The sequence below is a fragment of the Chiloscyllium punctatum genome, chromosome 38 (assembly GCF_047496795.1).
Source record: "Chiloscyllium punctatum isolate Juve2018m chromosome 38, sChiPun1.3, whole genome shotgun sequence".
NCBI classification, from domain to species: domain Eukaryota; kingdom Metazoa; phylum Chordata; class Chondrichthyes; order Orectolobiformes; family Hemiscylliidae; genus Chiloscyllium; species Chiloscyllium punctatum.
Genome location: NC_092776.1, coordinates 37309705 through 37336810, shown reverse-complemented (window position 1 = coordinate 37336810; position 27106 = coordinate 37309705). Strand labels below are relative to the sequence as shown.

Sequence of the window (27106 nt, the reverse complement as noted above, 5' to 3'; positions counted from 1 at the left end):
TGAGGGTATTACCATTGTGCTAAACGGGATGGACTTTAAACAGATCTAGCAACTCAAGATTGGGCCTTCATGAGGTGCTGTGAGCCATTAGCAGTAGAATTGTAATCCAATACAGTTGACAACTGCATGGCCTGGTATATCCACACTTAACCAGTACCATCAAGCTGGGGATCAAACCTGGTGTCAACCTGATGCAGCTATAAAACAGAACTACTTGCATGCCAAGCAATATAACAGCAAGTGACAGAAAGGACTAATCGATTCTGCAACCAATAGATCAAATCCAAGTTCTGCAATCCTGCCCAATCTATTGGGAACTAAACAACTCACTGGAGGTGGAGGTTTCACAAATATCACCATCCACACGAACAAGGGAGCTGAGCACTTTAGTGCAAAAGATAAGGCTGAAGCATTTGCTGCAAACTTCAAACAGAATTACCAAATGGAGAATCAATCATGGCCTCCACCAGAGGTTCTCAGCATCACAGATGTCAGTCTTCAGCCAATTTGATTCACTCCACTCGATATTGAGAATAAGTTAGAAGAGCTGGATACAACATTTCAGCAATAGTGGATTCATAGAGTAAGAGGGTCATACAGCATGGAGACAGACCCTTCAGTCCTACTCATCTATGCCAAACAAGTCTCCCAAACTAAATTAATCCCACTTGCCTGCATTTGGTCTATATCCCACCAAATGCTCCTTATTCATGTACCTGTTCAAATGTCTTTTAAATGTTGTAACTGTACTTGCATCTCCCATTTCTTCTGAACTTTATTCCAAAGAGGAACCACACTGTGTGTGGAAAAAGTTGCCTCTCATGTCCCTTTTACATCTTTCTCCTCTCATCTTAAAAATATGCTCTCTAATCTTGAATTTCCCCCACTCTAGGGAAAAAAACCCTGCTATTTAGCTTCTCTATACCCGTCATGATTCTATAAACCTCCATAAAGTGACCCCTCAACCACATACACTCCAATCAAAAAGTCCCAGCCTATCCAACGTCTCTTTATAACTCAAACACTTCATTCCCTGAAACATCTTGGTAAATCTTCACTGAAACCTATCCAATTTAATAATATCTTTCCTAAGGCAGCGCGACCAGAACTGTACACAGTACTCCAAGCATGGCTTCACCAACATCCTGTGCAACCTCAAATTGACATCTCAATCCCAATACTCAATGGTCTGAACAATGAAAGCAAGCTTGCTACATTTTTTCTTGACCACCCTGTCTACATGTGACACAACTTTTAAAGAACCCCTAGTTTCTCTTTTTGACAACGCTATCCAGGACACTATATTTAATTGTATATGTTCTTTTTTTAAAATTCACTCATGGGGTGTTACTGTCTGGGCCAGCATTTATTACCCATCCCTAATTGCCCAGAGAGCTGTTCAGAGTCAATCATATTGCTGTAGGCCTGGAGTCATATGTAGGCCAGACAAGGTAAGGATGGCAGTTTCCTTCTCTAAAGGATATTAGAGAACCAGATCGGTTTTTCCAATGATCAACAATGGTTTCATGGTTATCATGAGGTTCTTAGTTCCAGATTCTTTTATACTGAATTAGCAGAGTTTCTGGATTAACAGTGATAATATCAATGCCTCCAGAGTCCTGCCCTTGTTTGCTTTCCCAAAAATGCAATACTTTGCATCTATCCAATTAAATGCCATCTACCACTTCTCAGCCCATTGGCTCAATTGATCAAGATCCTTTTGTAATCTTAAATAGCCTTCTTCACTGTCAACTATATCACCAATTTTGGTGTCATCCACAAAATTACTAATCATTCCTCTTAAATTCTCATTCAAATGATTTATATAAAATTGACAAGACCCAGTGAACCCAGCACCAAACCTTGCAGAATATCAATGGTCACAGGCCTCCAGCCTGAAAAATAAACCTCCAACATTACCCTCTGTCTCCTATCATCACTCCAACTGACAAATACAACAAACACACTCTCTCCCCCTCCCCCTTCATATCATTGAAGATTTGTGCTGCAGAACTTGCTGCTTCCTTAGCCAAGCTTTTCCGGTACAGTTGCAACACTCGCATCTACTCGACAGTGAGGAAAGTTGCCCAGATATGTCCTGCACACAAAAAGTAGGACAAATCACATCCAGTTAATTACCACCCCAACAGTCAACCCTCGATCAAAGTGACGGAAGATGTCATCAACTCCATTCCTTTTTTGTTTTAATTTTGCCTCTGTTCTTTCCTTTTGCTTTATTTTCCTTTTCTTTGGCTCTCTGTTTTCTTCTTTTCTGTAATGGGTCGGTTGGCAGTACCAATATGGCAGTGAGAGTGGGCCACATGTGAAGTGGTGGATGTGGCTTCTCCCGGCAACAGGGGGCCACAGCAGGAGTGAGGACATTCTCCCGGTGACAGGAGGCCAGCGGCAGTTCGGGTCCTGTGGCTGTGGCAGCAGCAGTGAGATTATCCTCCCAGTGTTCAGGGCCTGTGGCTGTGAGGTTATCCTCCTGGTGTTCGGGGCCTGTAGCAGTGAGGTTATCCTCCCGGTGTTCGGGGCCTGTAGCTGTTGCAGTGAGGTTATCCTCCCGGTGTTCGGGGCCTGTGGCAGTGAGGTTATCCACCCGGTGTTTCGGGCCTGTGGCAGTGAGGTTATCCTCCTGGTGTTCGGGGCCTATGGCAGTGAGGTTATCCTCCCGGTGTTCAGGGCCTGTAGCTGTGGCAGTGAGATTATCCTCCTGGTGTTCGGGGCCTGTGGCAGCAGCAGTGAGGTTATCCTCCCGGGATTTGGGACCTGTGGCAGCAGCAGTGAGGTTATCCTCCTGGTGTTCGGGGCCTGAAGCTGTGGCAGTGAGGCTATCCTCCTGGTATTCAGGGCCTGTGACAGTGAGGTTAATCCTCCCAGTGTTCAGGGCCTGTGGCAGCCGCAGTGAGGTTATCCTCCCGGTGTTCGGGGCCTGTGCCTGTGGCAGTGAGGTTATCCTTCCGGTGTTCGGGGCCTGTAGCTGTGGCAGTGAGGTTATCCTTCCGGTGTTCGGGGCCTGTAGCTGTGGCAGTGAGGTTATCCTTCCGGTGTTCGGGGCCTGTAGCTGTGGCAGTGAGGTTATCCTTCCGGTGTTTGGGGCCTGTGGCTGTGGCAGTGAGGTTATCCTCCTGGTGTTTGGGGCCTGTGGCAGTGGCAGTGAGGTTATCCTCCCTTTATTCGGGGCCTGTGGCAGTGAGCTTATCCTCCCCGTGTTCAGGGCCTGTGGCAGTGGCAGTGAGGTTATCCACTCGGTGCTCAGGGCCTGTAGCTGTGGCAGTGATGTTATCCTCCTGGTGTTTGGGACCTTGGCAGGGAGGTTAACCTCCCGGTGTTCGGGGCCTGTGGCAGTGGCAGTGAGGTTATCCTCCCGGTGTTCGGGGCCTGTGGCAGTGGCAGTGAGGTTATCCTACTGGTGTTCAGGGCCTGTAGCTATGGCAGCAGCAGTGAGGTTATCCACCCAGATTTTGTGAATGACAACGGTAGTCGTGAGGTCGTTTTCCTGGCACCAGGCCGTCGACAGTGACAAAAAATCTCCTCCTGCGATTGGGGTTGGCAGCCGCTGGCAAGGCAACATCTGCAGCTGGAGCACGACTCATGGCCCCTAGGCAGCAGACCCAGGGACTCCTGGTTGTGGGACAAGTGTGGGTTCAGCAGCACCAGTGAAGTCGCTCCAGTGGCGAAGAGATCATGCATAAATTGGTGGGTCTGGTGCAGGCAGCAGCGAGGTGGTAGAAGTTTCTCTTGAGGCTTGGTGCTGGCATGGATGGGGTCAGAAACCCCGATATTCTGAACTTTTTACTTCCTTATTTTTCCAATTTATTCCTATGACCAATAATGCTGGACTATTTATTTATTTTCCAATTATTTTCATTTCCTAAGAATTTGATCTTAAGTATCAGTACCTAGGTACTTTTGTATCTAAGGTTGTGCTGCAATATAGCGACTATAAACTTTGAGTACAAGTGACAGTAAAGCGAATTCAACTCAATTCAATTCATGACAGCCTTGGTTCAGACATGGGCAAAAGGGCTGAATTTCAGAGCTACTGCCTTTTACGTCAGTGTCACATTTGACCAGGTGTGGCATCAGCAAAACTGAAGACAATGGGATCAGGGGCAAACACTCTACTGGATGGAGTCATACCTGGCACGTAGGAAGATGGTTATGGTATTGGAGGTCAGTCATCTCAGCTCCCAGACGTCTCTAAGAGTTCCTCAGGGTAGTACTTAGGCCTAACCATCTTCAATTGCTTCATCAGTGACTTTTCCTCCATTATAAGATCAGAAGTGGGGATGCTTATTGATGACTGCATTATGTTCAGCACTATTTGCAATTTCCCCAATACTGAGACAGTGTATGTCTAAAAGCAGTAAGATTTGGGTAACATCCGGACTTGGATTGACAAGTAACATTCACACCACTCAAGTATCAGGCAATGGCCATTTCCAAAAAGTGAAAATCTAACCTTTGACATTATCGTGACAGACACCCCATTATCAACACCCTAGTGGTTGACAATGACAAGTGATTGAACCAGACCATTCATGTAGGTGGCAACAAGCACAGGTCAAAGGCTAAAAATCTAGCAGTGGTGTATCTCCCTTAGCCTGCCTACCATCACCATGACACCAGTGATGAGCATGCCTTGATGAGTCCACTTGCCTAGATGTGTGCAGCTCCAATAACACTCAAGCAACTTGATACCATCCAGGACAAAGCAGCTGACTTGATTGGTACAATCACAAATGTAAAATTCCTGCATCACCAGTGCTCAGTAGCAGCAGTGTATACCATATACAAGATGCACTGCAAAATTCACCCAAGGCTCCTTAGATAGCAACTTTCAAACCCACAACCACTACTATCAAGAAAGACAAAAGGTAGCAGACACATGAGTTCATGTTCAAATCACTCACCATCCAGACTTGGAAATAAACGACCATTCCTTCAGTGTTGAGAGGTCAAAATCATGCAAGTCCCATCACCTTGTTAAGGGCAATTAGGGATGGGCAATAAATGTTGGACCAGCCAGCAAAGCCCACTACCCACAAGAGAATAAAAACTAAAGAACTACAATTACAATGCATGAGTTATCAAAACTTCAACGTGATTTCAATGCCCTTGGCCAGACCCTCCTTTGTGTGGACTGGCAGCTGAAGAAACAAACACAGGGATACATCTTCAAATAGAACATCCAACTAAACACTAAGGTATTAGAAGGCACAAGAGTCCAAGTAAAAGAAAAATGATGTCTTAGCCCTAAAACTGAGCAATAAAAGAATGGAATTTCAAGTGTTACTCATGACCAATATGAATATTAAAGATTATTTAAAGAAGAGAAGTTGAAGGTTTTCATTTTGCACTCGTCAGAAGTGGGATGGAAGAAACAGACCCGAAAAGAGGAAACACCATTTTACACCAAATGAGAATGCTGATTATGGTTCAGCTATTTTTGGAATAGTTTGTGCAATCCTGGACTCCATCCTACAGGAAGGATGTTTTGAAACTTGAAAGGGTTCAGAAAAGATTTATAAGAATGTTGCCAGGGTTGGAGAATTTGAGCTGGAGGGAAACGCTGAATAGACTGGGGCTTATTTCCCTGAAGTGTCGGAGGCTCAGGGCTGACCTTATAGAGGTTTCTAAAATCATGAGAGACATGGATAAATAGGTAAGGTCTTTTCCCCAGAGTGGGGGAAGCCAAAACTATAGGGCATAGGTTTAAGATGAGAGGAGAAAGATTTCAAAGGGACCTAAGGGGCAACTTTTTCATGCAGAGGGTGGTGCATGTATGAAATCAGTTGCCACAGGAACTGGTGGAGACTGGTACGATTACAACATTTAAAAGGCATCTGGATGGGTATATGAACAGGAAGTGTTCAGAAGGATGTGGGCCAAATGCTGGCAAATGGGACTAGATATATACAAGATACCTGGTTGGCATGGACGAGTTGGACTGAAGGGTCTGTTTCCATGCTGTATATCTCTATGACCCTATGATTGGTTGGACCATAGTAGGCATAGAGATGCAGCAAGAACAGTTAACTGTCAATCTTAATTCTCATACAGGACAGGTGGATTCTGATTGGTTATAGCATTATCCTGAGGAATGCAGAAGGGTTTAATTGTAAGACATTTTTGTAAAATGTGACCTCCAAGAGCCAAAGCAAACCTGACAGAAAAACCAAACATCATAATTCAAGAGGCAGCACTTCAGCAACTTAACACTGACATCCAAAGACAAATCCCAGGGTTAAAGGACATATGGTAGAGGAGAAAGTCTGGGTGAGGTCAGACTATTAGGGTGGCACAGTAGCTCAGTGGCTAGCACTGCTGACTCCCAGCAGCAGGGATCCAGGTTTGATTCCAGCTTTGGGTGACTGTCTGTGTGGAGTTTGTGCACTCTCCCTGTGTCTGTGCACGTTTTTACTGAGTCCTCTGGTTTTCTCCCACAGTCCAAAGATGTGCAGATTAGGGAGCTTAGCCATAGAAATGCAAGGTTGTGTTGGGTTTTGGCAAGGTGTACTGAGTCTGCTTGGGATGCTCTTTGGAAAGTTGATGCAGACCTGATGGCCTCAATCTGCACTACAGGGATTCTTTGATGTCATGATGTGCAAGCCTTTTTGAAGATATGAGAGTCATCTCTGGACCAAAATCGAACAACAAAATCTTTTCTTCATAGAGTGGTGTCTTGTTTAAGAATGACAATGCCACCTGTCAATACTGGAAAGAACGTTTTCAACAACTCTTCAATCATAAATGAATCTTAAGGCCAGTCTCCCATTGTCCTGTGGTAGAATCTATGGGTGAAACGCCAATGATGCGAGCGTTGCTACAAATAAACAAACGCAAAGAGAAAAAACACCTTGCAGCCCTAATAGGATTCCAGCTATCTTTAAAGGTGGGTTTTGCTGATGTATAGACTCCACACTCTCATTGTAATAGGTTTTGGAGTACTTGGCTTTGACATCAGTTTTCATCTTTTTCTAAATCCTTTCTTAGGATGTGGGCATCACTGGCAAAGCGAGCAGTATTTGTTGCCCTGCCTGAATTGGCCTTGAACTGAGTGGCTTGCTAGGTCATTTCAAAGACCATTTAAGAGTAAAGCACATTGCAGAGGCTCTGAAGTCATAGGTGGGTCAGCCCATTAAAGAATGCCAGCTTTACCTCACCACTATCTTTCTCCATTTTCTTTGACGTCAGATATTGTTTGTCCAATATCCAACACTGCATAAGCAGACATTTCCTCTAATTAAGTACAAAACAAAAAAAACACTGTTTTCAGTTTCTGCCACAAACTCTGTTCCTTTGCTACCAACTTCATCCCTCTCATGAGCAACTCTCTGAACTGAATCCCACCCAGCCTTTGTGTCATATTTCACTGAGATGAGCTTGTGACCATACATCCACATTATCACAAAGATTGTCTCTTTCTATTTCATTATCTGACTTTTTCCCTGCCTCCAATCATCGATTGCTAAAACCTTCATCCATGCCTTTGCCATCTCTAGGCCTCACACTTTTAACGCACTACTGGGTGGCCCCTCACATTCCACCCTCTGTAAAACCTTCAACAATTGGCTGCCTTCTTCCTTAGAATAAGTCCCAATCACCCATCAACCTGCTCTCACTGAACATCATTGGCTTCCAGTCAAGTAATCCCTCGATTATAAAATTCCCATCCTTGCTATCAAACTGCTGCATGGTCTTGCCTCTCCTTTTTATTCATTAATCTCCTCCAACACCACAAATCTCCATTCATTCATTGCAAATCTCCATGCAATCATTTAATCATGGCTTCTTGAGTATCACTGATTCTAATTGCTCCACGCTGGCAGTGACAATAGACAATAGACAATAGGTGCAGGAGTAGGCCATTCAGTGCTTTCTTCAGCTGCTAGCCTTCAGCTGCCTAGGCCTCAATCTCTGGAATTCCATTGTTAAACCTCTCCACCTTCCTTTCTCCCTTTCATCCTTTAAAACCTAAAGCTTGAACAAGATTGAGCTTACATTTTGTGTGACTTGTCAAATTTTACTTTATAATACCGTTGTGAGGCACTTGGAACTCTTAACGACACTATGTAAAGTAGAATATCAGACAGGTTACTTAGCCCAACACGCCTGCATCAACCCTCCGAACAGCATCCCACCTGGACCCACACCCCAGCCTATCCCCATAACCCTATCACTCAACACAACAGGGCAATTTAGTATGGCCAATGCACCTAACCTGCACATCCTTGGACTGTGAGGGGAAACTTCAATACCCAGCAAACACAGGGAGCATGCCAAACTCCACATAGACATTAACCTAAGACTGGAATCTAATGCAGGTCCCTGGCACTGTGAGGCAGTAGTGTTAACCACTACACCACCGTATCGCCCTGAGCAAGCTATTGGTGTTATTGCTAATTGTTAATGATTTGTTAATGATTTCTGTCCCTGGAACTCTTTTCTTATCTAATCCATTCAGACTTTTTTTAAAATATGGGGCAGATGGCAAAGTGAGTAGTATTTGTTGGCCTGCCTGAACGTGTGGTTGATTTAATTTCCTAACAAGCAGAACTGTGTGGAGAAGCTGTCTCTAATGTACCAACATTCAGCTTTTACTTCAGCAGGATAAGCTTTGCGTACTAACCAACTCCCAGGAGGAATGTTGGCAGTTTGCCAAGCCTTGGATTTGCTTTTTTTTATTTTAAGTTTTAACTGTGACAGTTGGGTCTCCCAAACCTTGCAGAAAGGCAGAGGTCATCATGGGAGTGCAGTCTGCGTGGGAGCAAGAATTACCTCTCAAGAAATATCCCTCCCACACTCCACCATGACCACCAGCTCCCCATACCCACACAACCAGAACTCACCCACAACAGAGATCTTCTTTCCCATATAAGAGAACAAAGTCCTTCTCCAAGCCGATCAGAGTCTAACCTTGCTCCTCCCACATGTACCTCACACCCCCACAACCATAATTATGTTTTCTTGTAATTTGTCACAATTGTTTTTTAAACTCTGCTAACTATGATGTGAATTGGCTTTTGCCTTCAAATTTTGAGACTGGATCATTTATATAATCAGTCATCCATCTGCCACCTTCTCTTACCCCACACTTTTAAATCCGTGCCCTTCAAGCTATATATAACCAATTGTCTCTTCCCCTTTCTGTTAGAGAGATGCTAATGGCTGTTGGTAGACTATGGCTAATTACTTACTGCAGAGTCTCAAAAAAATTCCATCTCACCTTTTCCATCAATGCACTAATTGAATTTTGTTATACACATCAATATCAAGGTAATGTGTATCATATTAGAATGAAAAAAGGTATAATTTGCTTCTTTAAAAGTTTACCAAAGTTATAAAAAGAAGAAAATAACTCCCAGCCATTAACAAGGCAACGTGTTCATCCACAAATTGTCAGAGTCACTGAATTCAATTTTAAATTTACCATGATGGCACCCAAATTCTCAACCTCTAAGTTGTAAGTTCAGTACCATAACCATTATTCGAGAGAAGTACTTGTAAATGTTTTAACTGCTAACTTCTGCATTAGCAACTTGACAGAAGAAAAATTGAATGGTGGTGATGCCTCAAGTCAAGGAATTTTTGTTTCAATTTGATAAGATCAAAATATGAAGAGCTAAGGAGGCATTCCTTTTAAATTGATTTATGGGGGAAATGGTAATTTCGGTTATTTTAGTTTTCTTTACTTAAACCTTTCATGGATAGTGAAGAAAATACCTTGTCATTAATCAGGCAGAGGTAAAGTGGCCCTGAGAACTTGGAGAGGGTGGAGGGTGAGGATCACAATATTCCTGTATATTAAATGAATATTGAAGGGGAAAGGAACCTCTGGGAACTGGGAAAGAAAGCATTGTAGTGAAAAGAGAATGGAATCTCAGGAATAATGAGAATGCAAGTTAAAGAAAGCTTTGGGAAGTAATGGCATGTATTCCACTTAGTTTTTTTTAAGTAAAAAACTGTTTCACCATTTTAGAAGTGAATCATCCAAAAATGCGTACAAAAGTAACTGGGGAAATGAGTTCTGTATTTGGATGCATGCAAAATTTAAAAGGTGCCATGAAATAACCTTATAAGAATCTTTGCATTTATTGCTTGGGCATCTTGGATAGGAATCCAAAACTTTTCACAAACTCTTATGCTGTTAATGTCTCTGCAAAACCAGATGCAACAGAATGACCAACTCATGGGATTAATTGACCTAAAAATCCTGCACACCAACTCCCTCCTCCTGACTCACTGTCTCCCCCACTAGGCATCCATCTCACTGCTTTCTGACTTTTCCATTTGCTGCTTGCTTACAGCTCACAGTCTTCCTCCCCAAAACCTCCCATACTGACAGGAAAGAAGTAAGTGAGTGAGTGAGCAGAGAAAATCGACTTTTGAGAGCGAGGTGGCTAATCAGAAGGAAGCAAACAGCCAGTAAGAAGGGAAACAGTGAACAGACCACAGGAATGAGAAATGCAGACATAACTTCGAGCTTCAAGAACTGACACCAGTACATTTCACCTGTTTATTCACACCAGTCTTGGTTTTGTCTGCTAATTTCCTGTTGCGCATGAATCTATCAGTTGTTTGTGGGTGGTTTAGAGTGACAGTAAGCCTCACTTAACTCTAGGATATGTGCAGCTTTAATTATTAAGTGTCCAACACTCAACAGATTTTTGTGCAGCCACACGAGCACACAACAGGGTGGCACAGTGCTCAGTGGCTAGCTGCCTCACAGCACCAGGGATCCAGGTTCAATTCCAACCTCAGGTGACTGTGTGGAGTTTGCACATTCTCCCTGTGTCTGCATGGGTTTCCGCCAGCTGCTCCAGTTTCCTCCAACAATCCAAAGATGTACAGGCTAGGTGAATTGGCCATGCTAAATTGCCCACAGTGTTCACGGATGTGTAGGTTAGGTGCATTATTCAGGGGTAAATATAGGGTAGGGGGGTGGGTCTAGGTGGGTTACTCTTCAGAGGGTCAGTGTGAACTTGTTGGGCTGAAGGGCCTATTTTCACAAAAAAAGAAAAAAAAAGCTTAGAGGGAACGCTAGCTGAAGTCCAAATTAGGTATGTAAACAGTAAAGGAGTAAGTGAGGACTGCAGATGTTGGAGATCAGAGTTGAAAAATGTGATGCTGGAAAAGCACAGTAGGTCAGACAGCATCCGAGGAGCAGGAAAGTCGATATTTCGGGCATAAGACCTTCAACAGGACATTCCTAATGTATGCCCGAAACGTTGACTCTCCTGCTCATCGAATGCTGCCTGACCAGCTGTGCTTTTCCAGCGCCACACTTTTCGATGGAAATACTGAGCCACAGTGCTCTCAAGATTGAATGTGTTGAACACCACTTTCCAACTTTTGTTAGTGTGGGAGAAGGAAAAACCACTTTACCCACCGACCACTTGCTTACAGACACTATGGTTGTCTTTAGCCAAAGAGGTAAAAACAATGACTGCAGATGCTGGAAACCAGATTCTGGATTAGAGTAGTGCTGGAAAAGCACAGCAGTTCAGGCAGCATCCGAGGGGCAGGGAAATCGACGTTTCGGGCAAAAGTCTGATGAAGGGCTTTTGCCCGAAACATCAATTTCGCTGCACCTCGGATGCTGCCTGAACTGCTGTGCTTTTCCAGCATCACTTTAGCCAAAGAGGGCCTACCCATAATGCCACTGCTACCTCAAGTTGGCCACACTCAGGGACAGACAGTAAAAGTGCCATTACCTAAGCCCTTACTGACTGAAGGAACATGTTATCTAGATGGCCTGCTAATAAGATCATAATAGCATCGCAGCCTCTGCAGCCCCGAGGGCACTCCCTTTCTCCCCAGGAACCCAGTCACCACAACGCCCACGCAGACTAAATGACACCAGGATACTGGAGATGAATGCTCACTGCCCTATGAAAATATTGCAGCCAGGATGCTGAATACTAGCACCCATTTCTGTAGATTAACCTCCTGTCGCCATTGTTAACTGACCGATATTGTCGGACTAGCAGTATTGTTCCTGAACTGTGATTGAAACTGTATTGTCTTGTAATTAACATCAATCTCTTGTAACCCTATAAGAACTGACTGTACCTGAGGCTCAGGGAAGAGGGCTTTTGACTCAGCTGTGCAAAGTGCCCATTTACATGTATGCAGTCAATCTCTCTTTCCATGATATTGTGAAATAAACCAGTATTCGTTAATTCCACAAGATCCGCATACAGGCTTTATTTATAATTGGACAAATCTCCAACAGTTAGCCTGAATAAATGCCTTTAATTTCTACTCATTTTATTCCAACTTGCTATCTATTCTGCTATTTGTCCTCTAACTTCATATGCTGCGATCTTAGTCATGATTCTGTATCTTATCAAAGGCCTTTTAAGTTTATTACATTTACACTATCCTGATCTGCTCTTTGTTATGTGTTCAAAAGAATTCAGAAAGACTGTTTTGGCATGACCTTCTCTTTTGAAACTCATGTTAGCTTTTCTTCATGGCATTTTCCATTATGTTCTTAAGTAAAAATCCCACTATCTTGCCCATCACTGATATTCTATAAGCCAATTATTTTCAAGAAATTCTCTCTAGATTTTGGGTGACTCCAAATATTTGCTTTTAATGGTCACTGAGCAATCGGTGTACTTCTTCGTGCAGAATAGGAGACAAGTTTAGTTTCTACCAGAAAATTAGATATTTGTAACTTTATTGCACAGTTGTTGCTCAAATCCAAACATCCACCACATTTCCCTGTGCTCAACAGATGAAAAACTTTCCATTATCCAAACTTTCTATTCCCAATGCTAAGGATTGCAATAACTACCTTAAGCAATAAAGTACATTGGGTATTACAAAGCATAGTTTCCACCCATGTTACCTTGCACCCTATTTATCCCCTCACATCCATATTACTATGAAGAGCTTGTAAATAGCCTAGGTACCAGAATTCACATTCAATTGAAATTTCATGACGCACCTAGAGCTTCTAGAATCATGTGTCAAAAGTAATGTAAGATAAGCATCTCAGAAAATGTATCAACAAAGATGTATGATAAGATGTTAGCAAAATATGCCTGTGTTAGCGTAGTTGTAAACATATTAACATCATTTATTTCCAAAAGAACAGTTAGTGTGCAAGGCAGTAAATAGTCCAAATCATTTACATGGTAATAACTAATACTGAACCTATGATTCAATGTAGATTTTCATTCTAAACTAGAACAAAATGTCTATGCTGAACTATGCTATATTTCTTGCTTCCTAAGTACATTTAAAAATAATTAAATCTGACTGATAGGGGTTTTACAGTTGAGAAATTCTGATGAGCATAAATCACACATGCAAAAGATGAAGCAATTTGTAATTTCAAGTCTCTAAAGGGTGTTATTGTATAAGTCACTGACTCAATCAATACACATTTTTAAAATTACACTTACAAATGGTTAAAGTGCTATAAGCCAAAGCATTGTTGCTTAGATAGGTTTACAACTACAGTGGCAATCATTCTATCATGTAGCAGTGAAGCATCACTACAGCAATTATGATGTTCTGAGATATATGCTGCCACAGGAGGAGAAGGCAATGATTAAGCCCATTTTTCATTGTATCATACTTGGAAACTATATCACTATAACACAAAAAATATTTTTCAGAAGTTCAGTGAAAAGTTAAAAGGTACTTCACAAGTTCCTTGTATATCTTTTGTAAAATGGAATCAGTACTACTTAACATTTGTAGAATAATATCCCATAATTCCTTTCATGACATCTACCCAAATCAGGTTTCCTTGAATGATATGTTATATATTTTAGGCTTTGTGTCTGTCAATCTAGTATGTATAACAAAAATCTATGTACCTTAATTCCCAAATCCTTCAGTTTCATCAGCTGTAAGCTCATATCAAGTTCAGAGTGCATCCTGTTCAATTCAAAACAAATTTCTCTTTATATATGGCCTATTACCAAGTTTTCTTCCTTCCACCTCTCAAGTACCATCATCTCACTCCCACCTTCCATATCACGCCATTCAGAATGATGTGACCACAGTAGGTCCTAAAGTTAAAAACAAAATTTGTTTGAAATACTCAGCATCTGTGGAGAGACCGGAAACATTAACCTTGGTTCTTTCTTCACAGATGCAGCCAGACTTGCTGTGTATTTCCTGCAATTTATGCTTTTCTTTCAGATTTCCAGCATCTGTACCATTTTACTTTTAATGCAGGTCCTGCCTTACTTTCAGCTTTCCAACTGATCACTCTTCCAGAAAATCAACTTTAAGATTCTCTTCCTTACCTTCAAATCTTTCCATGACCTTACCTCTCTCTACCTCTGAAATCTAAAGCAACCATATATCCCTATATGCATTTTCCACACTTCCAACACCGGTCTCCTTCTCATTTCTTGGTTCATCCACTTGTCTTATTAGTAGCCTTCGCTTCAGCAATTATAACTCCCACCCCTTGCTCAGCACCCCCACCTTGTCACTTCATTCCCTTCCATCTAAGATTTCCAAAAGATCCTTTCTTTCTTTCCCCATGCTTTTCCTCCTCCTAAACTATTGTTCAATGGTCAATCACTGTTCAACATCCTACATGGGAACTCTTGAATAGTCTTTCTTGGGAACAATGTCAATGGTTATTAATAGTTTAGTATCCAACAAGCCACCAGAGAAACTGAACCAGTCAATCAAATCAATCATTGTTATTGTTTTCATAAGAGTGAGGTTAAAGATATATCATTGTCAATTTTGTAAATAATTTCAGCCTCTGATTCTAAGATGAATTGATGAATGAACAATGGCATATTAACATTGTAGAAGCACATTAATTTCCTTGCACTTTTTTGTGTATCTTGCAGTATTATTTTAAGAGTATCCTTTTGTTATGGCAGCAAGTTACAGTGGAAGTTACTGTTGTATCACATTCCCTACCTGCATATTTGGACGTGGAAGCTGCAGGACAGCTTGTTCTGGTGGAGAAGGCATCACCATCAAAGGAATGAAAGAATCGTAAGGGACCTGCCATCCCAGTGGCGATTGTAGAAACTCGGGTGGGTTGTGTGGAGAGGCCAGAGGAAGAAGCTGCGGAGGACCAATTATTCTGAAGAGGCCAGGTACATTTGGAGCAGTCCAAATCCAGGGAGGTGGTTCTCCATTCATCTGCCAGATCTGATGTTGTCCTTTTGAACGCGGAATAGGAAGCATTCTACACCTTACATCCCACAGTCCCAGCGTGTTGCCTTTTAGAAACATTGTCAAATGAAGTGCAGAATATATAACAAAGATGGAACAGGGAAGCTGTGCAATGTGACGTGGGAATCAGCAAACATTTGTACAGGTCTACCAGATGTTCATCTAATTTGAGAAAAAGAACATTGTATTATCTACTGGCTAACAACATTCTTCCAAAGCTCCAGAGCAACAAACACTTTGTAAACAATACTTTCAGTTTCTATGCGTAATTAGTTGACACCACTTAATGACACCATGACTTGGTGACAATCAAAGCACATTCCTTTCCCTCACATATGTGGATGAAAGCAATAAACAGTACTTTTATAATAAGAAAATTGTTTAAAAGTTCAATAAAAATGCCATCATTCTCATCCCATCAAAGTGTTCCTCCCCTTCAGTCATAGCAAGCAACAAATTCAAGCATTTGCTTTTTAGGTTTTGAGACATTATATGCAATTTACGGATGAAGAAGTCATTTGAACCAGTGATATTTCAAACTACAACCATATTAATAGGACAGATATTCCACTTGGAATCAAAACTTCTATTTCCATCACTGACTGGATTGAAGATATTCACTTCACTTTGGATATCTTCTGTGCTGGGGATTTCTGGATAGGAGCCTCTTATCCTGAATCTTTCCAGAATGCTACAAGTCTAGCAGCAAAGGGAATCAATGTGCAAACTACACCCAATTTTTCAGCAGTCAATATACCACGTTCAGATTTAATTGTCCAGTAGCACAGTCAGCCACTTTGAAAATTGTTCTGAAAGGGTAAGTATGCTGTGTGGGCTGAGTGTCATTTAGTTAAGGTGTTAAGGTACTTGGTATGTGGACCGAGTACGTGATAGGTTGGTTTGGTGTCAGATCCATGGGAGGGCAAGAGCATGGAAATCAGGCTGGTAGCTGGGAAGGGATCTGTCTGGCAGTGGGTATGGAATGGTGGAAGAGGGTGTTTAGAGATCAGGCCAATAGTAAAGGGTGTTAGTTCCCCAGGTCAGGTGGGATCAGCCGGTGTCTGTTCCAGGGATATTTCAGGCTGACAGCTGGAGCTGTTGGCTCTGGGGGCTCATTGGTGTGGGATTTAGGGCTGGCAAGGGTACAACCTGGCAGCAGGGGTCATGAGATTAGTAATGTGGTGTCCAGGGACACCAGCCTGTCACATCCAGGTCGGTTCAGCGGTATCTGGGAGGGGTTTGTGGTCATTCCACCAACAGAAAGCAGGAGGAGATGGGTACTCTGCTGAAAAGGACAAGTGTCGGGTCCAATAGGGCAGAGTTCAAGGAAGGGGTCATTTTAACCAGAGTTTAGGCTATTGTTTTCAAATCTAACTTTTCCTGGGTAACTATTAATTTTTAGTGAGTCCAAATCCTCTGATTTTTATTAACATTTTCAGGGGGTCCAGGGTAAATGCCAACTTCCCAGCTATTTCCCATTGAGTTAGTTGCATGAGGGATTCCACATGATTCCAATATGCAACTCAAGTCCATGTATATTTTTTAAAAGGATTTTCATCTCCAGTTCAAAATTCAGTCTGAGATTCAGTGTTTACAGCTGCTTTAGATATTTCAATAACCAGATTTCCATTGAAAGAAATCTTTAAATTGCTTATGGAAACTACAGCATCCATAATGCTATGTGCAGACATTAATAGCTTGCCTAATTTCAGTTACACTGCCAATGATAAATGGACTGAAGAAAATTAACAACTAAAGTAAACAAACACAACAAAATAGAGGTTCAGAAGGAAACATGGGATGCATTCTGAATTTGTAGACAGTTCGTTTGAAAATAATTTATTTTTAGGTAAAAAATAAATTGTTAGTTTTCAAACAAACTGTCTTCTAATTCAGCATAAATCTTATGTTTATTTTTAAAACACTATTTACTTGAAAAATGATGTAGTTATTTTTACTACAAATTCTCACCAAATTTCAGTTATAGTAATCCCAAACCTGTCAAAACAATATCACGTGTACAATGCCAGCCTTTACAACTGTTTCAGTTATAACATTCCCATATCTATAGCTCACATCCAATATTATTCTTGCAATACATTCTCAATGACCAGGCGATAAATCTCAATCAAGCCAACTTTGATGTTTTGTATATGCTATTTTTGCAAAAGAATACACATGAGAATTAATAAAATAAGCCAAAGCATAAAGTTGGCAAAATGAAAGCATTGAACTAAATCTTTCAAACAGCCATTAAATAAGATAAATTGCTCACAAAAACATGCAAGAGGTTTAATTTATGGAAAAAAAAACTTACTGAGAAAGATACAACACAATTTGACATGGAAAATGTTGATCTTTTCCAGGTAGTTGTACCAGCTTTAGTAATAGCCTTTGCCACCAAACCCAACAGCAAGACGTTAATTCCGATTTGAAAGCGCAGATTCTTAGTTAGGGGAACAAATGAGTCTGGTACACACATGCGACACAAAGGTTGGTGCTGCCGAGGACTTTTTTTGCAGTATTCCGAGCTGTGTCCATTCGCTCCGTGGAGGAGAGAGCAGCTACAAGACCGCACGCTCTCTCACTGGATCAAACTGACAGCATCCTATCTGGCTGCAAGCAGCTTCGTGACTGCAGTAGAGACAGCTCCGTGCGAGCTTCCCACCAGCACGGCACAGCACAGCAGTGTTGCTCTCCTTCCACAACTGAGGCGGGGGCTGGATTTTGGGGAGTGGGGGAAAGCAAGTGGTTTGTTTTTAATTTTGAGGACACAGTGAATATGAGACAATCGCCGTGTGAGTGGGGAAGGGGAGGGTGCTGCTGACTACCATCACCTGGAATCTCCCGTCCTTCCCGGTCGGCGCTCGCTATAAATACAAATCCCCTCACTCACTCACTCACTCACACTCTCTCAGCTTTAACCCGATGCACGGCCCCCACTACAAGTTTCGGACTTGACAGATTTGGGCAGAGCCCCGGCTCTCCTTCGATTCACCGTCCGGCCAAGCCGATCTGACTGTGGCACTGATGATGAAATGGGGAACTCTTCAAATGTGTGTTTCCCGGGGAGGGGGTGATGAGGAGGGAGGGAAAAAGTCACCGATATTCAGCAAGAGGACACGCCAACCAGGGTAAAGGGGAATAAGCAAGAAGAAAATAATGGAGCACAACAGAGTTTCTTACCTCGAGCAGGCGTCTTCTCTTCAACCCCATCGAGTTTGCAAATTAAAGCAGCTTGTCTGGTTCTCTATTTTTGATAATCTTCTCTGTTCCCTGACGGTCACTGTCTCTGAGAGAATTGTGTTAGACTCCTCTTCTACATTCCCCACCCCGGTCAGTGAAGAGATTCCGGAGCTCAGTGATTGGGGGAAGGTGGGGGAAGGTGTGAGTTTGAGGTTGGCTGAGGAGAGACCTCCGGCTCCCGAATTGTCTGAGGGAACACTCTGTTAAACGCGCTGCTTCTCTTAATCGCCCTGTGTGTGTGTGGCTGGGAGCTCCGGCAGCGCAGCCCCTCACTTCACAGCCAGAGATGGTGATGTTCCTCCTCAGCTCCTGCCCTTCCCAGAGCTAAACAACGCCACAGCCAGCAGCCTGACTCAAGTGCCGCTTGCCCGCAAAAAAATTCATCTTGCATTTTCATATACGGTCGTGCTCCAGCAAAGCCTTGCTGCAATTTGGCGAGTGTCACTTCATCTATTCGACTCTATCGCGATAATTAGAAAGGAAAGCGGGTCAGGGCTTTTATTGATGAACTGATTCTGGGAAACAGGTGTACTCAGACAAGCTGCCTTTCACCGGGCTGCACTGACTTATCGAGTTTGCCATCTATCTCTGACTGGCATCTGTTAACCAGAACTAAAATCGTGGACAGACATTTCCAAATATCCTTTCCCTCGTTGTTTCAATCACTTCTGTTCTTCCAATAGTTGAGAAATGATATTTTTAATGCAATGTAGTTTTAAAAATGGGGGGGGGGGGGTTGGTGGTGGGAAGACATTCACAAAGCGAACAGGGTTGTTAAATGAATTCCATGAGCCGTCGACCAAGCATCTCGAGTTTGAGTTGGAAGTCATATCGTATTTTGTAAGCTGCTGCAATAAGCAAGATAATTTGAAGCATTTTATTGTATTACTCAGTTACAAGTACTGGTCAGGAAAGGTATCAGACTACAACAGGCCTAACAGAGAACCCCAAGAAACATGAAACGCTCTGACAGTTCCCTCGGGTGATTACATCCTGTGCTTCCCTTGCCAAATTTTACATATTGTTAGAATTTTACCAAGCTTAGAGAAAAGCAGTCTTTTCAAACAGCTTGTGTCTTATATGTAGGAAAGTATTAGTGTAATAGTTCCAGTTACCAGTGAAAGTAACTAATGTAGGTGCTTCCCTTATGTATAGGTTAGATTACTTACAGTGTGGAAACAGGCCCTTCAGCCCAACAAGTCCACACCAACCCGCCGAAGCACAACCCACCTATACCCCTACATTTACCCCTCACCTAACACTACGGGCAATTTAACATGGCCAATTGCACATCTTTGGACTGTGGGAGGAAACCCACGCAGACAAGGGGAGAATGTGCAAACTCCACACAGTCAGTCACCTGAGGCAGGAATTGAACCCTGGTCTCTGGCACTGTGAGGCAGCAGTGCTAACCACTGTTCCACCGTGCCGCCCACGATGTCGAGACTTTTAAAAAAAAATAATAGTATGCTTAGCTAGTATGCTAAAGTCCTAAAATATTAATGCAAATTGACACACTTAAAGGAATCCACTGCTTTATTAGGACAAAGTTTAGGTTGACGTGTGTTATTTGGCGAATATTAAGTAAATTAGAGTAAATGGCAATTACGCTTTTAATAAAAGGCTTAAAGTAGATTTTAAAGAAAGAGCACACAAATGGGGAGAGCCAAATAAAGCAATGTTTTTATCAGCTATTTACCCCTTGGGCTTTTTACTGTTCACAGCTACAGGGTGGTAAATCACAAAAATAAAGAGTGACATTGCCGTCATGTTCAATAATAAATCCAAACACAGGCAACCAAGGCAAAATATTTTTTTTGTTGAAATTAAAGTAAATCAATTTACTTGGATATTTCTCTCAGAAAAATGCCATACAAATTACTTCATGCAAATTTGTTTTTTGATTGCTTGAGTCAGAAGATTGCATAAAACTAAAAATATGATACTATCTCATCAACTGCTTTCAGTTGAATTCCCACATGCTAGCTTTTGGCAGGGCATCCTGACATATATAAATGACTATAGGCCACAGAGAATTCAAAATAGATATCCTAATACTAGAAAAAGTAAGTACTTTTTCTTTCAAATCAATAATACTATCAGATAGGAGTCAAAGCAACATTTGTGATAACTACAGACAGTCAGTTGAGATGTAAGGGGAGTAACCTCACAGATTTAACATTTTCCTGTCTTGACTGCACTGTTTTCTTTGGTGTCTATAATAAGCTTTCTCTAATACTTCAAGCCTTGAACAAAAGGGTTTAAAAATATCCAATTCTGAACATTCTGACAAAGCAATTCATTCAATTCTGGTAGATGATACTTGACACATTGCTGGTAATCGAAAAATTTTTACATGTCGATATACAATTTGATTTCCAACACAATATCAGCCTTCGTTTATAAGACCAATGGTCACCCATTTTAGGACTTGCAACTCAACAACGTATAGTAGATTTCTCTGATGTTACTGCTTGGAGAGACATTACAAGGTCAGAGAATTTCATTAAGTCTTTCTCTCAGATGTCAACTGACTCTTCAGAGATACTAGCGAAGATATACAGAGACTTCACAAGAAAAATATGTTAAGTAGAAACACAGTCAGGCTGCATTTTTAAGTAGATTCTTTGGTGTTGGAAATATTCACCACCCACCAAAACTTGACATCAGTTTGTTTTCTTTTAACTTTAATCTTGTTCAAAAATGTTTTTGATATATCAATTTTACAGATAGAACAAGTGGTCACCCACAAAAATGAGCTGTTACTTCTTTTCATAGAGTGCAGATAGTGGCCTTTCAGTTCATCAATTCTGCACTGACGCTCTAAAGAGCATTCCACACAGACCCACCCCTGCATTTACCATGGCTAACCCACTTAGCCTGCACAACCCTAGACACAATGGTGCAACTTAGCATGGCCATTCCACCAAAACATATCTTTACAGTGTGGGAGGAAAATGGAGCACCTGGCGAAAACCCACACAGACACGAGGAGAACTTGCAAACTCCATAAGCCAGGAACCCAAGGCTGGACTTGAGCCTAGGTCCTTAGCGCCGTAAGGCAGCAGTGCGAAGCACTGTACAACCATGTGTGATTTGATGAAAATCGAATATAAAAATAATAAGATAATTGGTTTTACATCTTATTTGAGGTTACTTCTGACAGCCACTGCCTTCATGCCGTATTGATGAATGAATATCATTCAAGTCTATACTATGTGATTGCCTGTTAATGATAGACTCCAAAGTCTAATAATTGCTATCCTAAATCTACTCCCAAATGTGAATTCTGTGGGGTGCATTTTGATTTGGGAGTGCAAACCAGTACTCATTGAAGGGTGATTGGGCTACCCACCAAAGATACCCACGTATATGAGGCTGGATACTTTTAATGGTCAGGCCTCTTGAACAGAGAATGAGGGAACTGCAAACTCTTAAAGAAAGGAAGCCATTGGAAATAAGACTAAAGACTGGATAGGGTACACAGTGCCAAGATTTTCAGCTGTTGCTAGGTGTGTCCTTTTACAAATTAGAGCACCAACGCACTTAAATGCAAAAGGGAATTACTTCAATAAACCTGGAATGAGGTGCTGAGCGTGCAGCAAAGTCGACCCCTTCCTGTGGAAATGAGTGCAATGCTGAATGACATTGAATGATCTGATACATTAAATCAAAGCAAAATATACTTCTTGCAATGTCTCCTTCTCTGCCTCACCTTTCACTACTAAATATCATCCCTACCTGGTTTATTTCTTGAATTACCTTTCAACTAACCTGTAAGACCAAGAGATAGAGGAGATATAGAATTAAGCTATTTGGCCCTTTGAGTCAGCTCTACCATTCAATCATAGCAGATATGATTCTCAACCTCATTCTTCTACTTTCTCCCATAACCTTTGATCCCCTTACCAATCAAGAACCTATCTATCTCTGTCTTAAATGACTGAATGACTTGGCCTACTGAATTCCACAGATTCACCACCATCCAGCTGAAAGAATTTCTCCTCATCTCTGCTCTAGAATATTGTCTCTTCACTCTGAAGTGCTCTCATGTCCGAGTCTCTCCAAGAGTGGAAATATCTTCTTCTTATAAGTTTCAGTCAGATCCCCCCTCATCCTTCTAAACACCATTGAGTACACACCCAGAGACCTCAACCAATTTTCACAGGTCAAGTCCTTCTTTCCAAGGATCATTCTTGTGAACCTCCTGTGAACTGCCTCCAACGCTAGCACATCCTTCCTTAGATATGGGGCCCAAAACTGTTCACAATATTCCAAAATGTGGTCTGACCAGAGCCTTATACCGCCTCAGCAGTACATCCCTGCTCTTGCGTTCAGGTCCTCTTGAAATAAATGCTAACATTGAATTTGCCTTCACAACTGCCAAATGTTAATTTAAAGAAAATCCTCAAATAGGACTCCCACACCATGGAGGAGAAAGTGAGGATGGCAGATGCTGGAGCTCAGAGTGGAGACTGTGGTGCTGGAAAAGTGCAGCAGGTCAGGCAGCATCCGAGGAGCAGGAGAATCAATGTTTCAGGCACAAGCCCTTCATCGGGTACGGCTTATGCCTGAAACATTGATTCTCCTGCTTCTCAGATGTTGCCTGAGCTGCTGTACGTTTCCAGCCCCACACTCTCAACTCCCACACCATGGTCTACTTCAGATTTCCAAAGCCTTTCCCCATTCAGAAAATAGTCTATACCGTTATTCTTCCTCCCCAAAGTGCATAACTTCACACTTTCTCACATTATATTCCATACTTCTTTGCTCACTCTCCCAGCCTCTGCAAGTCCTTCTGCAGCCTCCCCATGTCCTCACCAATAACTATTCCTCTACCTCTTTTTGTATCATCTGCAAATTTAGTAACAACGCCCTCAGTTCCTTTGTCCAGAATATTCGTGATCCCAACCCCTGCAGAACTCCACTAGTCATTGGCTGCCATCCTGAAAAAGACCCCTTTATCCCCACTCTCTGCCTTCTGCTAGTCAGCCAATCCTGTATCCATGCCAGTACCATGCCCCTAACACCATGGGGTCTTACCGTATTTAACAGCCTATGTGGCATCTTGTCGCAGGCCTTCTGGAAATCTAAATAGATCACATCCATTGGTTCTCCTTTGTCTAACTTGTTGTTACCTCCTCAAAGAATCCGAACAGATTTGTAAGACATGACTTCCCCTTGATAAAGCCATGCTGACTTAGTCCTATTTTACCATGCACTTTCAAGTACTCTGCAGTTTAATCCTTAATAATGGACTCTAAAATCTTACCTTAAATTTACCTGGACCATCTCTGAACCTCCCTCCCCTTCCTGGACCTCTCCATCTCCATTAATGATGACAGACTTGACACTGACATTTTTTACAAACCCACCGACTCCCACAGCTACCTGGATTACACCTCTTCTCAGCCTACCTCCTACAAAAATGCCATCCCGTATTCCCAATTCCTCCGCCTCTGCCATATCTGCTCCCAGGAGGACCAGTTCCACCACAGAACACACCAGATGGCCTCCTTCTTCAGAGACCGCAATTTCCCTTCCCACGTGGTTAAAGGTGCCCTCCAATGCATCTCGTCCACATCCCGCACCTCTGCCCTCAGATCCCACCTCTCCAACCGTAACAAGGACAGAACGCCCCTGGTGCTCACCTTCCAGCCTACCAACCTTCGCATAAACCAAACTTTCCGCCGACATTCCCACCACCTCCAAACAGACCCTACCACCAAGGGTATATTTCCCTCCCCACCCCTTTCCGCCTTCCGCAAAGACTGTTCCCTCCGTGACTACCTGGTCAGGTCCACGCCCCCCCTACAACCCACCGTCCCGTCCTGACACCTTCCCCTGTCACCGCAGCAATTGCAAAACCTGCACCCACACCTCCTCCCTCATCTCCATCCAAGGCCCTAAAGGAGTCTCCCACATCCATCAAAGTTTTACCTGCACATCCACCAATATCATTCATTGTATCCGTTGCTCCCGTTGCAGTCTCCTCTATATTGGGGAGACTGGATGCCTCCTAGCAGAGCGCTTTAGGGAACATCTCCAGGACACCCGCACCAACCAACCACACTGCCCTGTGGCCCAACATTTCAACTCCCCCTCCCACTCTGCCGAGGACATGAAGGTCCTGGGCCTCCTTTACTGCCGCTCCCTCACCACCAGAAGCCTGGAGGAAGAACTCATCTTCAACCCGGAACACTTCAACCCCAGGGCATCAATGTGGATTTCAACAGTTTCCTCATTTCCCCTTCCCCCACCTCACCCCAGTTCCAGCTCAGCACTGTCCCCATGACCTGTCCTACCTGCCTATCTTCTTTCCCACTTACCCACTCCACCCTCCCCCCCCCCGACCTATCACCTTCATCCCCTCCCCCACTCACCTATTGTACTCTATGCTACTTTCTCCCCACCCCCACCCTCCCCTCACTTATCTCTCCACCCTTCAGGCTCTCTGCCTATATTCTTGATGAAGGGCTTTTGCCCGAAACATCGATTTTACTGCTCCTCGGATGCTGCCTGAATTGCTGTGCTCTTCCAGCACCACTAATCCAGAATCTAAAATCTTACCAATGACCAAGGTCAGGCTAACAGGTCTATAATTTCCCATCTTTTGCCTCCCTTCCTCCTTAGACAGGGGTTTTGCATTAGCCCTTTTCCAATCATCTGGGACCTTTCCTGACTCCAATTATTCTTGAAAGATAATCACTAAAGCCTGCACAATCTCCTCAGCTATCCCCTTCAGAACCTTGATGTGTAGTCCATCCAGGCTGGATGATTTATCCACTTTCAAACCTCTCGGTTTCTCCAGTACCTTTTCCTTAGTAAAACAAAAAATGAAGAAGGGTCACCAGACCCAAAATGTGAACTCTAGTTTCTGTTCACAGATACTGCTGAGCTTTTCCACAACCCTCTGTTTTTGGACCTTCTCCTTCACTACACTCAACTCTACCCCAAGCCTCTGGATTGCTACTGGTCTCATTTATTGGAAGTTGCTTTTACACTTAGAACAGGAAGATGTTGTGACCAACCACTTCACAGTGAAATCTCTGTGTTTACTCATACATAATTCTATACTGCCACTTTTCTGTGGCATCTCCCCATCCTGCACATTGCTTGCTGCTTGCTATGCTTGTCATACACACATCAATATGCATCACACGTTTACAAGCCTTTGATGCAGGTTCCAATAAGTTCCCCTTTTTTTAGCCAGACAAGAAGTTCCATGTTTGCAGTGACAGAATGGGAACAAGACTTAACTACTTTCAGTTTTTACACCTATGCAACAAAAAAGCCCTGGAGAGTTTGAGCACAAACTTGCCTCAGCACATTAGAAATGGAATGGAACAGCAGAGTCTCCACATGGAATCATGCCTTTCCCCAGTCCTCAATGTGCTGCCTCTTCAGAATAATGACCAATTTGTCACCACTCCACAGGGTTCAGTTTTTGCCACGAGCTGATCTCTGAATACTGGAAATGACATCTGCAATGCTCGCGCGCACTTCCAATGGTAAGCAACTTTGGATGCTTTCTTAATAAATACAGCGCTTCACTGACTCTCACTGATGATGTTACATAGTCATGGTGATGAAATGTCTGAAAACAAACCATCCAGCTCAGCGAGCTAACTTACATATTTATCATATTTATCATCAACCTGAGCTAGAAGTCCTCTCAAAAATTGCAAACACAATGTTAGTCAGCAACATACATATCAGACTGATTATAGAATCCCAACAGTGTAGAAAGAAGCCATTTAGCCCACTGAGTCTGTACAGACCTTCAAAAGACCATCCCACCCAGACTCCTCCCTAATCACCGTATTTTCTATGGCTAATCCACCTGACCTACCCATCCCTGGACACTATGGACAATGTAGCATGACCAATCCACCTAAACTGCACTTCTTTGGACTGTAGGAGGAAATTGGAGCTTCTAGACGAAACCCATGCAGATGAGGGGAGAATGTCCAAGTTCCACACAGATAATTGGCCAAGGCTGGAATCAGTCCAGGTTCCCTGGTGCTTTGAGACAGCAGGGCTAACCATCGTGCCCCCCGATATCAATCAGTGTGAAATGCTGACCAATGCTGCCATATTTGAAGATGATCATTTCATACAGATCAACAGCATATTAAATTGCATGAAGCACACCTTTTTCCTGACTGTGACTGTTCAAAGGAACAGTGGACTACTCACAGGCTAATTATTTCTTCTGAATGTGAACACAATTGGATTATAGTGCAGTATAGTGGTTAGCACTGCTGCCTCACAGTACCAGGGACCTGTATTCAATTCCAGCCTTGGATGACTGCCTGTATGGAGTTTGCATGTTCTTCCTGTGCTTGCATGAGTTCTCTCTGGCCACTCTGTTTTCCTCCTACAGTTCAAAGATGTGCAAATTAGATGGACTGGCCATGCTAAATTGTCTAGGTGAAAGTGAGTACTGCAGACACTGGAAATTACAGTCAAGAGTGTGATGCTGGAAAAGCACAGCAGGTCAGGCAGCATCCGAGGAGCAGGAAAAATGATGTTTCAGGCAAAAACCTTTCATCCTGCTGTGCTTTTCCAGAACCGCACTCTTGACACTAGATTGTCTGTAGTGTCTAAGGAGGTACAGGCTAGGTGGATTAGGCATGGTAAATGTGGAGTCACAGGGTTAGGGTGAGGAGCTAGGTCTGTG

At 42.8% G+C, this 27106-nt stretch overlaps 1 protein-coding gene across 3 annotated transcripts in view; it reads right to left on the bottom strand.

Moving 5' to 3' along the window:
- Nucleotides 1-18924, bottom strand: part of tcerg1l (transcription elongation regulator 1 like) — a 739617-nt gene extending 720693 nt beyond the window's left edge. The window contains exons 1-2 of one of the 3 annotated variants that reach the window (XM_072557635.1): nucleotides 18364-18924; nucleotides 14917-15339 (exon numbers count right to left, since the gene is read on the bottom strand). In XM_072557635.1, coding sequence (XP_072413736.1) covers nucleotides 14917-15237 — 321 coding nt within the window. In that variant the 5' untranslated portion in view covers nucleotides 15238-15339; nucleotides 18364-18924. Of the gene's footprint in view, nucleotides 1-14916; nucleotides 15340-17494; nucleotides 17794-18085; nucleotides 18170-18363 lie in introns of those variants that run through there. The other 2 variants (XM_072557638.1, XM_072557637.1) reach the window with 2 other exon arrangements.
- Nucleotides 18925-27106: the final 8182 nt, after the last annotated feature.